Raw genomic sequence first — 13,943 nt, 5'->3', positions numbered from 1 at the left:
CAGAGGGATGGGCTAGGTGGGGGCTGCTGGGCTGGTGCCACATTGGGGGTACCCTTGAATAAGGAAGGCATAGGCCATATCCAGGGTGGGTCGCCCCGAGCCGGGGAGACCCCCGCAGAGAAGATGTGAAGCTGGCTGTCAGCCAGGTCTCGGGGCTGCTCCTGCGCAGCAGCACAGGCACAGGCTTTGTGCTTCTTCCCAGACACGGCCACCTAAACCATCCCCTCGTTCCTGGGAGTGTTAATTTTCAGCCCAAGACCCTTCAAGAGCAGTCCACGGCAGGAGTAGCACTCCTTTGTGGAGTCGCCCATGGCTAAGTTTGGAACCTGCTGAGCTAGACAATCCTGCTTCCAACAGGAGAAACCATTAAAAGTGGGAAGGCGTAACCCAGTGCTACCAAACGTGCACTCGGAGTAACCTCCATAGCTCAATTAACTATATTAAGTATATGCCTATAATTAATTTAATTTAACTGAGGCTTTCTTCTCTGTGTTGTGTGCCTACTGTATCAACTTCTTAAACTTATTGCTGTGTATATAATTCAATCAAATGTACACACGGTACCCACATAAGATTAGTCACTCCCGACACCAGGGAGAGTATCGTTTTGTTATATTTGGCTCATACTTCTGCCTTAGCACAGGGGGTAACTTCACTGAAATTGGTCATGCTACATTAGTCCAAAACCCAGAGCAAAGCCCAGCATTTATAAATTATTTGCCATAGAGGCAATTTCTATAACGCCATGGCCTGAACATGGCTGTGGTTTGCTACAGCTGCCTTCCCAGTCTCCCACTAGGAAACACCGAAATAAAGACAGAAAGGAATACTCATCTTTTTCTTTTTTTTTTTTTTTTTAAATATAATTCAGCAATATCAGAAAAATCAGCAGATTCCTGTTGCCTCACAGTGCTGTATAGGAGCCCTCCCCGTATATGCTAAATTAAATAGGCATAATTGGTTGGTACAAGAAGCAGACACTCAAGAAGTATTTTTTTAACTTGTGCTGTATGTAGTGTCAGGACAGTAGTTTGCTACTTGTGAGGGTCCCCTTCTTCATCTTTTATTGACTGCACATTCTACATTTTTATTGTTAATAGCCTATACGGTGAAGGAAACAGGTGAATGATTTTACTCTGTCTTGCTTTTATTAATCCCAGATCATGGATGAAATCACAATTAATGATGGTCCTGGTGATTTATGAATTGCAATTTTTACTCCTACTAGTCCTGGGCAGTTGGAAACCATCAGATTCCAGCCTGAGCAGCTGTAGCCTGAGCATCAGTTAGCGCCGACGAGCAACGTGTGCATGGATGTGTGAAACGGCCCACCTCCGGGCAGGTGAGTTAATTGAATACCAGCGCAAGAGAGACTGGAAATGCTTTCTGCGAGTTGCTCATTAAGTTATTACTTTCCCAGGGATGGAAGGCAGACTATCACTGAGTGATCTGAAATCCAACTAATAGATTTTATTGCAGAGCTTAGAAGGCTGCTTAAAGAGAAGCAAAGAAAGACACAAGGAATACGTGTCTGACGCCTGTGACACTTCTGAAGTGAGCCTGAAAAAACAGGGGCAAAACCAAAGCGATGAAGAGAACAGCGATTCTGGATCTGAGCAAGAGCTTACAGGAATCACAGGGACAAAAGAGGAGATCCCTATCCTAGATTATGCTCCCTTTGAAAAGCCCCAACCAAAACCTTCATTAAAGTTTTGATTCTTTATCACAAAGTGATTAACTCTGACGTTCCCTGGGAAGGAGCTTGCATCGATGTGAATGCTGACTGGTGCCCAGCATCATGGACACATTGCTACTTTGAATTAAGTGAAAATGAACAGGTTTTCTCAGTTCTGTTGCCCTCTGCATTGACGTAAGTCGGGGGTAGGAGGACTTCTTCCTGAAATTCAGGGGATGTAGGACCCTTATGTTGGCTGAATGTGTATAATGACCGAACTGTTCAGCTCCCACGCAGACTTCAGTTGTCTGGGGCTTTGCAGCTCTCACAATCTATCTGCTAACAACAAAAATATTCCAATTATTTGGAATGATTACATCATCCATGCAGCTGGCCCAGAGCCAACATCAGCTCCCCTACAAAACGGACAGTTTATTTCTTGTTAAGGGGCCTCGTATTCTGCGTACTGACCACAGTTTGCATCAATGGAGCTTCAGCACAGCAAGGCCACTGGAAAGCAGTAACATTTGCAGTAACAAAGCCACTGAGCAGACGCATCTCTCAGTTCACGTTGGGGACCGGGTCTGAAATGATGTATCTGCTGATTGCTGACATGCCACCACGTCTCTCTACTTTGGCTTGAACAAACCTGGCTTACACAAAACACAGCCGAGCTTGGAGGAGCAGGGGGTTGAGCTGTTCTGAGGTGCAGAGTTGAGCTATTCTGCTGCGAAGCGAAATGGTTCAGGAAAAGGCCAAGGGGTCAGCAAAAGCTGCTGGGAAATGACACAAGGCTGAGCTTGAGCTGTTGCACTGGAAAGATCCGCGGAGGATGCGCACACTGAAAAAGCCTGGAAAAAGCTGATAGGTACCTAAAACATTTTGAAAAGCCTCCTGTTGTGGTGCTTTTTTCAGTGTAATAAATCCTAGCTGGATTAACGACCTAATAGCGAAATTATCCCACTCTGCTAGAAGCAGGTTTCTTGCTGAAGTGAGAACAAGTATAATATTTTAAGGTAAAATATGATAGTTTGAAGGTCCCAGAGGGCAGAAGGGGCAGGGCTGCACTCAGTGAACGGCCGCTAATTCCCTGTCATTTCCCTATTCAGGCCTGGTAAAACTATCACAGCTGCCGCCTGAATTTTAGGCCAAGATAAAGAGAATCTTGTAGACCCCTATAGCTCAAGAACGATACATATTTCAAGTAGTAAATTCTCACGAGGACTGGGATCTTTTTGCAGCATAGCTCTCTTGCAGACGCACTGCTGGGAGGGAGAGCAGAGTCATGTCATGGGACCACAACAGCAGCAGGTTCCTGGGGTCCTGCTGCTGCAGGCAAATGGTGCTGCCGCAGGGCTGGTGTGGTTTATGTCCATGTAACGCCTTAGGTCTAGAAACCACCAGAAAATGGACTGGGAGCTTCTCCGTGTCCTACCTGAAGTGAATTTGTCGAGATCCATCCAGGTCCTATTTAGGCACCACTGGAGTTGTATGTCAGGCTCCTGGAAGTAAGAAAGGTGAAGGACCTTTCCGTGAGCTAGCGCAGAGTGGGTCCCTGCAGAATCTTCCACAGACAGTTAGAAAAAAATCCCGAGCTGTTTTAATTTCCCATAAAAGGCAGGGAGCAAATTGGCAGTGTAAGTGCCTATGAAGGCAAAAAAAGAACCGAAACAGGCCTTTCTTCTGTCCTTTCCACTTGATAATGAAGGCCTGAAAGGCTCTAAATTGGCGGGTTTTGTTCTGAGCCTTTCGTTCTTTCTCCATTAGGACCTGGAAGACTTTCTGAGGGACAGAAAAGAGGTCAGAATGTATCAGAGACAGCGGAGAAACCTGCAGTGTTCTCTGTGCGGGGATGTTTACATCTCGGTGACAGATTACCCATTTGCAATCAATTGATGCCAGTCGAGTACCTTGTGTTTACGATTTGTGTAGACAAATCTGAGAAGGGAAATGATTTTGAGTCTGACTATTAAAAACATTTTTGCTTGATTTTCTTAACAGCTGTTTCATCCCCGCAGTTGGGAGAAAACCACCTTTTCATAAGGATTCTGTAAGGATCTTTCAGCTGGAGGATGAAGCAATTTCCCATCTACATTTCCTGGTGTTTTCCCATGAGATTAATTAATAATTCTTCCTGATATTTTAAAAGTTAGAAAAATAATAAGCAGTAAATGACAGTTAAGTAAAGTAAGCCAATCCAGACTTTAGCTCTGTCAACAAAGTTTGCTTGTTTCCCCTGTGTTTCCAGATCACCTTAGCAGTTGTATTTTCCAGGTTCGAGTAGGTCACCCTGAGTAACCTGTATTTGTTTGACAAAGTGTGATTATTACTCATAACTTTTGAACTCAGTAGTCACAGAGAGATTATAAGTGGCTCAGGGAAGGCATTTTGGCATGTCTCATCTAGTCCCCACTCTTGTAGAGCCCTCTCCAGCACACTAAATCCATCGTCTGTTGGGTCAGAAAGGTATGTAAACTGGCTGAGCCCCAAAATCGTCTGCTCCTGAGACAAGCTGGCCCAGGGATGGAAAATCAGGATGGAAATCATAACACCTGCTCGGGGATGGGGTGCTGGCTGCTCGGAGGAGCTGGCTTCAGCCACAGTCCTGCCTGGACACATTCCTACCGCCCTTCCAGCCCTGCCGACACCACTCAGCCCCACAAAGACGCGAGAGCCGCGAGGAAGCAATGGCTGTTGCTTAAGAAAATAACGTCCACGCTCAAGGAGCCTTCCTTCCTCTCCAGTGTGTGACATTTCCCAACTGATGTTGCATCCAGCCTAGCGGTAGCAAGAGCTGGAGAGGAAATACTCTCCCCTCTTGCCTTCTCTGCCTCCGGCACCCGGAGAGAAGGCAAGGGGATAGCCAGCAGCTGCGCTCAGCTTTAATTTAACTTAAAAGTAGTAGCAGAAGTAGAAGTCCATCTCCTTTGGGACCTTCACGCCAGCCCTTGGGGCCAGCGGTGCCCGGTTAATTCCTGCAACCAGCTACGAGGAAACACTTCTCCTCTCCCACCGCCCTGGAAAAGCTTTGCATGTGGAACTTGTTAAAGACTTGTCCTGAGCTTGTTTTTTAAACATAAGCCACGAGTCGGGATGGGCCAAGGAAAACATACCAGTGCAGAACGCCCCCCACCGGCTCCGCCAGCCGCCCCGCAGCCTCTGGCCTCGCCAAAGGCCAGCAGCGGGAAGGGACCGGTGCCCACAGGCCCCCGCCGGCCCTGCCGAGCACGGGAGGGCGGCCCTGGGCCCGCACTGGCCGCTCCTCGCTGCTCCCGAAATTTCGGGCCAAGTTTGCTGTAGATGGGATATATTTGTGTGTATAATCAATCTACTGACAATGTAATCACTGACACTTTATTATAGCATTATATAACCCCAGTATCAGGTATCTAATTACGACGACACCACCCGCGTATGCCCCGGCTGCCGCGAGTGCTCCGCGACGTCCCGCCCGGGCCGGGGACAGGGGCGCGGGCCCTTTAAGTGGGGCCCGCCCTCCCGCCAACAGGCTCCGGCGCTGACCGCTCAACCAACCTCGCTCCACGGGTTTTTCCCGCCGCCCATTGGCCAGGCGGCGCTGAGGGTCCGCCTTTCGGCGCTGCTAGCCAATGGGAGGAGAGCTGGGCGAGAGCGGGGGCTAGGTTGGTGCGTGTGGCCGATGGCCGGCGAGCGGCGGGTCAGTGCAGGGGGCTGGGGACAGGGCCCGGCCGCCTCGCGGGGCTGAGGGGAGCGGGGCAGGACAGGGTCGGTCTCGCCGTGCAGCAGGGGCCCGGCTCCCTCCGGCGCTGAGGGGAGCGGGGCCCCGCGGGGATCGGGGCTCCCTGTGAGGAGAGGGGCCCTGCGGGGATCGAGGCCTCCTGAGGTGCTGAGGGGAGCGGGGTCCTGCAGGGAGCGGGGGCCCCTGAGGCGCTGAGGGGATCGGAACCTCCTGCGGCGTTGAGGGGAGCGGCGCGTCGACACCCCCGGGGCTGAGGGGGGCTGCGGGCCGCCGCCTTGCTGTGCCCCGGGGAGGCGCCGCCGGCGGCCCCGGCCCGGGAGCGGAGCGAGCGCCGATCCCGGCGTGGGGGTGGCCTTGCGCCCTGGCGAAACAGGGAGGGGGGCGCGGGGAGGCGGGCTCCTGCCTCCCGGTGGTTGCCGGCACCCCGTTCGCCACGTGTGTTGGTGCGGGGCGGGAGCCAGGCTGGCCCCATGCCGGCCCGACCCAGGGCTGCGGGGTTTGGGGCGGCCAGAGCCGGGCTGGGGAAGAGTTTTGTCCCTCCCTGAGGAGAAGCGGTAAGGGAAGAGCGTCAGGAGAGCACCTTTGGCTTACAGCCTGTCGAAGGGCAGAAGTGTCCCACAGGAGTGGCCAGAGAGACTGTGGCTTTCAGTCTTAAGCTCTCCTAGCCCAGCTGTGACCCTGCCTGCAGCCGGTGGCTGCCATGCTGAATACTAATGAAATCCGTAAAATGGTAGTGGTTTCACCGTAACAATCCCTTATGAGTAGATTAAGAATATTAAGGTCAATGGGGTTCTGTTCTTACCTGTACCTATTCCTGACAACAAACTGTGGAGCTGAGGATTGAAGGAAAAAAAAAAAAAAAAAGTAGCTATCTAATAACTTGCTGGTGTAGACCTATCAATAATTAAAACAAAGTGCTCAGGCAGGTTCTTACCTTTATGCAACAAAATGACCTTGTCATTCAGGTTGAAATTAGGTGTGACTTGAGCTGTCCTTATTTAAAAAAAAAAAAAAAAAGTGCACTTCCATGAAATTAAAATGCAGATTCTTAAAGTGTAGAGAACAAAGGACTTCTGTAAAAGTGATGCGAAGGATAATTTTGGCCAGTTTTTAATGTGTATTGGTAGGAGAACTGATGTGGTTCCATGGTTTTTTTTACCATCATTAGAGACACCTGGCTCAAGTGACTCTTTTTTATGCCTTTTTTTTTTTTTTTTTTTTTACAAAATCTAGCATTATTTAAGATGTGTAGCAAAGTAGTGTTACGCAGGGGTTTGTCCACAGGTGGACAAAACAACGGTTTGAAAATAATCTAGCCATTGTTGAAGCTTGTGTACATAAGGCTTCTCGGGTCTCTGTCGTTGCTGTTAGAGTGGCATCTTTTAGGTTTGCCCCCGAGAAGATCTGGGTAAAAGGAAAGCTTTGTGTGTGTGTGTACACGCGTGCAAAAACTGTGTTTTTTGTCCATTTTCCCAAATCTTACATTCTAAGAAACAAACACTGGTATTAAGGAAATTCCACCACCAGAGAGGTGGTGGAAGCCCCATCCCTGGAAGTTTTTAAGGCCAGTCTGGCCGGGGCTCTGAGCAACCTGATCTAGTGGAAGATGTCCCTGCCCACGGCAGGGGGGTTGGAACTAGATGATCTTTAAGGTCCCTTCCAACCCTGACAATTCTATGATTCTATGAAATTCAAAATGTCTCATTTTTGTTCCAGGCGCTGGTATAAAAGATGAGGCTGAATGAGAGCCGGACAAGATCCTTCCAGGCTCCTGTCACCATCCACAACTATCCAGGCAGGCAGGTGTATGTATTTCCCAATGGCCGATCTGATTCAGAAGAGTCATCAGAGGAGGAACTCAACGTTACGGAATTGCGACCGAGGGGCAAGGAGCAGCAGCGATGCAGCACTTCTCGGGACAGAGTTGGAGATGTGGTACTTCTGGAACGGGAGATTACAGAGGATGATAATCTTAACAAGCTAGCCCTGCAGTATGGTTGTAAAGTAAGAGCTATCTCTGTTTGGTTGATTTTAATTACTTTAGAGGAATTTTACATGTAGCTTAGTTTCCAGAATTACAGGGAGGCATGCTGTTGTCTAGTGGTTTTGACACTGAGAAGTGTTTGCCCTGTGTAAGTCATGAATGGTCAATATCTGGGTAAAACTGAGCTGGAGACAGGCGAAAAAAAACCCCAACAACAACAAAGAGTGCTCACGGCCTGGGAAGATACTGTCAACCCCACGCCCTGTGTGACCTGCTTTCCTGTTTAATTTGAATGACTAAGTGCAGCGCAGCAGTCATGATTTGTACTTAGTTATTTAAGTGAGGGCAACAAGTAGGTAGCTGAGTGCAGAAATGAGAGTGAGAGCCCTGCTCTCAAGGAGCATACAGTTTTTGAAGCAAGAAGCAAACTGAACAGTGCAGAGAAATGCCACTCTGATGGAGTCTGGTCTGGAAGGCGTGCGTGTTTATTTTTTTTTTTTGAAGGTATGAGCTTACATATTGCAAGGAGGGTCTAAGTCTACACAGGTGGACTGGGAGAAGGAGAGCTGCCAAAGCTCAGGTCACAGAGTCCAGATGTATGTGGGCTTTAATTGCCATCGTACCCAGAAGTGTGTGCGGTTCAGCAATCTGCGGGCAGCAGGGAGCAGGTGTGCACGGTGAATTTTCTCTGGAGTTGGGACATACTACAAAATACATTTTCTTTGTTCCAATGCAGAGTTTTATAGAAAAACTGTTGAAAAGTTTAATTACCTGATATGAATGTTAGAAGTACCCTGTTGTTTAGCAGTTAAAGCTCTATTTTTAGACCCTCCTTTATCTGCAAGCTAGACTGTGATTAAAAAGTTCCATGATGCAAACCACTGGACAGTGACCTGGATGGGGATAATGATACGGTACTGGCTCAACCGCTGCAATACTATTGCAGTCTGTCTTGCTCAACAACACAGCTGTGTGGTGCAGCTGAAGCAAGAGGACTTAGAGGAATTGCGACAATTCCTCCCTCCCATTCCCTTAGAAACAAAAACAAAACAAAGAAGAAACCCTTCTATGTTCTGCTGACAAGCCCGATGCGTGTGAAGAAACGAGTCTGGTAGGACTTGAATAAGCCTTGATTGGCACCGGTAGAACGTGAAAACACAGAGCTACAGCAGTTGACTTTGTAGTCATGACTATATGCTCATCTCTAAGCAGGAGCAATTGCATCATTATTGCCACTTATGTCAAACCACAGCAGTTTGGTGAGCTCAAAGGAGGAAGATTCTGAGCAGCTCTTTTGGTTTATGGCATGAAAAATTCTGCTGTGTCCCCTGTACTGTAACGCAGGAGGACTCGGTCCTGTCTCTGCCATGGCTGTTCATCTGCCTCCTCTGCTGCCCCATGCCTGGAGCCTGTCTGCCCCAGTGCGTGCAGGTAGATCTACTCTGCCTGCCCCACTGAAGGCTGCTGGGCTTGGCCAGTGGAGAAAGCAAGCTGATGGCGAGGGATCAGATAGTCAGTGTTCTCCTCCCTGCCATAAAGGGCACTTCTGACTTGTTATTATTGGAGGTCTGTGCATTTTTCTGTTTACAAACTGGCACTGATAGATTTTGATGTATTTTGTTTTACTTGCACAATTAAGCAGCTCCTGAAAGGCTACCAGAACATCAATAAGGAAGATTTGTAGCCACAAATACATGCAACTGTATTTAAAAAAACCCGGGATGAGCTTTTCTTGAAATCAATGAGAACTTGTCATTGGTTTCAGACTCGTCAGGGCCTAATTGGGGTGGGGGTATTAAGACAGTGCAACAAATAGCTTTGTGTATGCTGCAGATAACTTGGCAGAGATGCAAAGCACTTTAAAATTCTCATTTTTACTCTTGACCATTTATAGTCCTGGCCTGCTTTTGGCATTGTTCTTAGCTGGGACAAGAGGAGCTCACGGCAGCCAAAAAAATGAGTACAGAAAATAAGCCTAAATGGCTTGTGCAGCCAAGTGTTCTCGCATTCTTCCCATCAGCTTTGTTTGTTTCTGTGTGAGTGCTGCTCCACTTTCTGTTTCTAGAGCCTTAGCACAACATTGCAGTGTTTGATTGCAGACACTGCAGGGGATATTTACTGTCCCAATAATTTGTTTTCATTGGAACAAAACCAAAAATTGAAGCACCACCCCATTTAGGAGGCTTTGGGCGAGATTGTTATTTCATAACTAAAAAATTTTGCAGGGTTTAAGTCCTGATGTTAGGCTGGGGCAAGCTGTGAGGAGTCTGAACCAGCAGCTGAGGATTCCTTTTGCCTCAGGGGCACCAGATTAGGATCTAGATTAAACGTCCCATTTTCCGATTTCTCAAGTGTTGCGGAGTGGATGTGAGATTCAGGCATTCATCTCAGCTCTGCCCTTCAGCAGGGTCTTGCTTGCTGGCTGTGAGGTAGCAGACTGGCCATCTTTCAGAGACTGCACGGTAGATGTGTGGTTCCCTGATGGCCCGTAGGGGCTGGAGGGGAGATGCGGGGAGGGAGCGCTGCAGGCAGAGCTGCTGCGGCCCCTCTCCTGCGGCCCAGTGCGAGCTCCTCGATCCAGCCCCTGGGAACTCCCTGCAGGGAGGGAGGGAGGATGGCCTTCTCCTTGGCACCTCCTGTGCTGCTGGGCTGGTGCCTGCCCGCTCCTGGCAGCCAGCTGGCAGCAGCACAGCCTGCAAGTAGCCCTGAACATTTGTTGCAATGGGAGAAGAGGTTTTCACGCTCTCCTCTGGTGTATCGTGTATTGTCTTTTAAAAGATCTTTGCCCTGAACTATCAACGATTTTGGTGCTGATGGCACTTAACGTGTTTGCTTAGGAAGTAAAGTGCTTTGTTGTTTTTAGTTCCCCAGTTTCACTGGTAGCCTCAAGCTTGTGAATGCAGTTCATACAGTAATTTGCGAGATTTCTAAAAGAACAAATCAAACTTTCTCTGAAAGCACACTCCTTATACTGTGTCTCTTCTGTGTGATGTATCAGAGGTGGGTAACTTGTTCATGTTGCCTTTCTCTTTGGTTTGGGGTCCTGCTGTTTTCTTTGTTTTGCATCCTCCAGCTTTTCCCTCGAGCTCCTTTCATGTCTCCTTGGCTGCTGTGGAGAGCTCCTTGCACTCACTGACGGTCCTGTTCATTTTCTTTGACAGAGGGTTTAGGGCAGCTGAGAAGTTCACGTACTTAGGTTGTTGCTTGTGCATACTGTATTAAGCTGTCTTCTCTTTATTTAAGATTAAATAAAGAAATGCTCCCTCGCCTTTGTCTTTTCTTTGATACCAGCTGTCCTTGTGACTTGTGCTGTACGTCTGGTTTGTTCTTCCTTGCTGTTCTCACTATTTGCATCACTGAGCTGGGTGGGAATAGCGGACCCTACACACGAGCCACCGGAGATGATGCACAGAGATTGTTGCTGTAACTATGCCTTCAGCAGGAGCATTTACCAACAGTGCAGAAATGAGCTGTGTGGAGCTGCTGTCATGCAGAAGAGGGGTGGTGCTTGGGAACACGAGCAAAGGGTGCTCGCGCCTGTGTGGGAGAGATGCTCGCCTGCTCTCTGCCAGACTGTGGTTTTGCTTTCAAAGCTGCCGTATGCTCCAAAGATGGAGCTCTGTTCACTCTGAATTTGCTTTCTGAGCAGGGGGAGGGTTTGGCCTGCTCTTGCTGCCATTGCCCTCTCACCTTAAACACTCATGCATTGTTTCAGGCTATGAAAACTGTTTTAAAAAGGATCTGTTATAAAGACTCTTCTTGCTTTAACTTGGATTAGAAAGTAAGTGAGAGAAGGGTAAAGAATGCAAAAGGGAGGGAAAACCAGTAGTGAGCGAAATACAGCATGTATGAGGTGCAAGAACACTAGAGGAGGTTATAGACTGGTTTAATAGGGGACTGTCTCTATCCTGCAGGACCTGGAGCATCCCCACAACAGCTGGGAAATCTCTGCAAAACACTGAGCCACTTGCAGCCACGGCTTGCTTTTATTTTCTGGCTGCTGCTTGCACACTACTTTTATAGCTACTTCCTGTTTCAGTACTGGGTTGTGCTACAGTAATATTCGTGTCCTTTTTGGATTCTGTAGGTTGCGGATATCAAACGCGTCAACAACTTCATCCGGGAGCAGGACTTGTATGCATTGAAGTCCATCAAGATCCCCGTGAAGACCCACGGGCTGTTAACGGAGAACGGCAGAGAACTAAGGCCGCTCCCGACTGCGTCCTCCCAGACCGGCCTGACGCTCGTGGACTTACCGGAGCCTGATGATGGCGCGAGCAGCTCTGCTGAGGGCAGACACCTGAGTGACTACTTCAAGGGGATTGACAAGAACATTCAGGACGCGGTGCAGGCGGAGGTCCAGCTAAATGCGGAGTTTTGTGTGGAGGCACCGGAGAGGCCACGGCCCGAGTCAGGGAAGCAGAAGACAAGTAACGGCGCAGACTGTGGCATCCAGTGGTGGAATGCAGTTTTTATTATGCTCCTGATAGGAATTGTCTTGCCAGTATTTTATATCATCTATTTTAAAACACAAGCCCTGGTGGCCCATACCTCCAACACAACACTAGCCTCAAATATTTCAACAGAAGGATTGGAAGGGAAATTACCAAGCTCAGGTGTAGAAAAAAAATCCTAAGGGGGAGACGCAGCCACGTACAGCCTCTCCTCCCAGCACTGGAGCCTGTACGCCAGTGACGCTGACTCGAGTGCATTCAGGGGGATGACAATACAGATGATTGGTTTTAATTTTTTTAAGTAGCTGATGTTATAATCCTGAATGTGACTGAAAGTGAGGTGAGGTGATTTTTTTGGGGGGGGGGAAAAAGGATGCTGCTTATAACGATCATCAGGCAGCTGGCTTACCATTCGTGAACTCTGTTGAGGGACAGGATTTTGTAGCAATTTACTGTTGTTTGCTTCGGGTATTTCTTAATGCCTTGTCTAGGAAGCAAATCCTTCGCTGCTGAGACAGAGAGTGCAGTATTAATGGAAAGTTGGGGGTTGTTTGCATTTTAAAGAAACACATTTTGCTTAGCGTATAAGTGGGGAATTTTTTTTTTTTTTTTTTCTCTGTACTGTCATTTTAGCTCTTGCGGACCATGGCAGTGTTGGCATACTTAAGCCTAAAATGATGGCGTCCGGTGTATTAAGCTGGGTGTGCCACGGCACAAGGGGCGCTGGCAGCACCTCACCTTTTCATCCTTCTCAGTAAATGTTTATTAAGATGCTTCAAGCCCACTGCCGGGAAGGGGGAGCCCAGGCCTCTGCTCCTCGATGAAATCCTTCAGAGATGGCTCTTGAAGTCCGGTGTCTCTGCAGGTGGAGCTCATTGCAGAACCCCTGCTTTTGCCAGGGTGCTGCTCGTCCAGCGCCAAAACATCAGCGTGACCACAGATGGCCGAGGAGTATTGGAAGAGGCTGTGAGAGGAGCGTTAAGCCTGTGGTATCACTGTCCTTCTCAAAGGCTCATTTGCTGAGGGGAGGTCAAGCCAGTGTTACTTTAAAAAAAGAATACTATCTCCATAATGGTGCATCTCAAACACCCAATTTCAGACACGGACTGGAGGTCCTTGGTTGTAGTCTTCACGTGAGAGAGCACTGCTGAGCTGTGTTTAATTTGCAAGGTCCAGGAAAGAAGCCCAGCGTTACCTTAGACAGTCACAGAAAGAAGTGGAAATCCCTCATGGGATGGGGATGGTGAAGCTGCTGCATGTTAAATATTTCTGTGAACTGCTGCTGTTGCATTAAAAAGCTTCTGAGCACATAGGCAAGACCAGTGAAGCTTCGGAGGCTGGTGGTGTCCCGAGCCGTGGGTAAGTCAGTCTGAGGTCACATCAGTGAACAGTACGCACTAGAGGGGTGCAGAAACAAGGCTTTGGGGAATTTTGCTGCAGAGAAGAACGTGTCTCAAAAATGTAATTCAGCAAATTCAGGGCCTGCGGGCAGAGGTAGATGCTTTCCTGGATCCTGACGCTAAGGTCTGTGGCAGCTCAGGTGTGTGGAGCCTGACCAGGGATGGGGCAGTGTGTGACGGCAGCAGCTGAAAGCTGCTCTGCGCAGGAGGGGCCCGGCAGCAGCTGCTGAGGGCAGAGGTGGTGGGCAGGGGGACAGAGCCCTCCTTTGCCCTCCCTTGAACTATCTTGTACTGAAAAAAAAACCACCAAACACCCTTGTACTTTTTCTTCTGTGAAGGAAATGTATCGCTCTCTTTTTCAGGATGGGGTGGGTTATGACATTTTTAAATAAAGCAAAATGAAATAAAAGCACAAGGGGCACCACCCACCCCAGACAGCTTGCGCTTTCTTTTTTGTCACCGCAACGCGACTGTGTTGTGTCACAGCCCCTGGACAGCCCCATGCCCAGCCCCGTCTCCACAGGACACTGGGAACAGCACGCCTGACTGTAAACTCTTGGCAATGCGGTTCTCACACGGCATCAGTTCTTAATTTGAATGTAGTAGCAAGTATATGTATAATCAAGACAGATTTTGGGGGGAAAAGAATCATTGCTGCAGTTTAAAACCAACACTTCAAAGCCGAATGTGAAGAGCGTTTCAGACACGCGGA

At 48.6% G+C, this 13,943-nt stretch overlaps 1 protein-coding gene across 4 annotated transcripts; it reads left to right on the top strand.

Moving 5' to 3' along the window:
• Positions 1-1,269: 1,269 nt before the first annotated feature.
• On the top strand, positions 1,270-13,882 carry LYSMD4 (LysM domain containing 4). 4 transcript variants are annotated; one of them, XM_063347281.1, is made up of 3 exons: positions 1,270-1,342; positions 7,110-7,397; positions 11,465-13,882. In XM_063347281.1, exons 2-3 carry the CDS (start codon positions 7,125-7,127, stop codon positions 12,011-12,013), a joined length of 822 nt encoding a protein of 273 aa, XP_063203351.1. In that variant the 5' UTR covers positions 1,270-1,342; positions 7,110-7,124; the 3' UTR covers positions 12,014-13,882. The 4 variants fall into 4 exon arrangements, with proteins under 4 accessions (XP_063203351.1, XP_063203350.1, XP_063203349.1 ...); XM_063347280.1 differs by lacking the exon at positions 1,270-1,342 and adding an exon at positions 5,296-5,316; XM_063347279.1 differs by lacking the exon at positions 1,270-1,342 and adding an exon at positions 5,296-5,351.
• Positions 13,883-13,943: the final 61 nt, after the last annotated feature.

Source organism: Chroicocephalus ridibundus, chromosome 9, assembly GCF_963924245.1.
Source record: "Chroicocephalus ridibundus chromosome 9, bChrRid1.1, whole genome shotgun sequence".
In the NCBI taxonomy this organism is placed as follows: Eukaryota; Metazoa; Chordata; class Aves; order Charadriiformes; family Laridae; genus Chroicocephalus; species Chroicocephalus ridibundus.
Note: the sequence above shows the minus strand (reverse complement) of the source record. Positions and strands in the feature narration are given on the sequence as shown.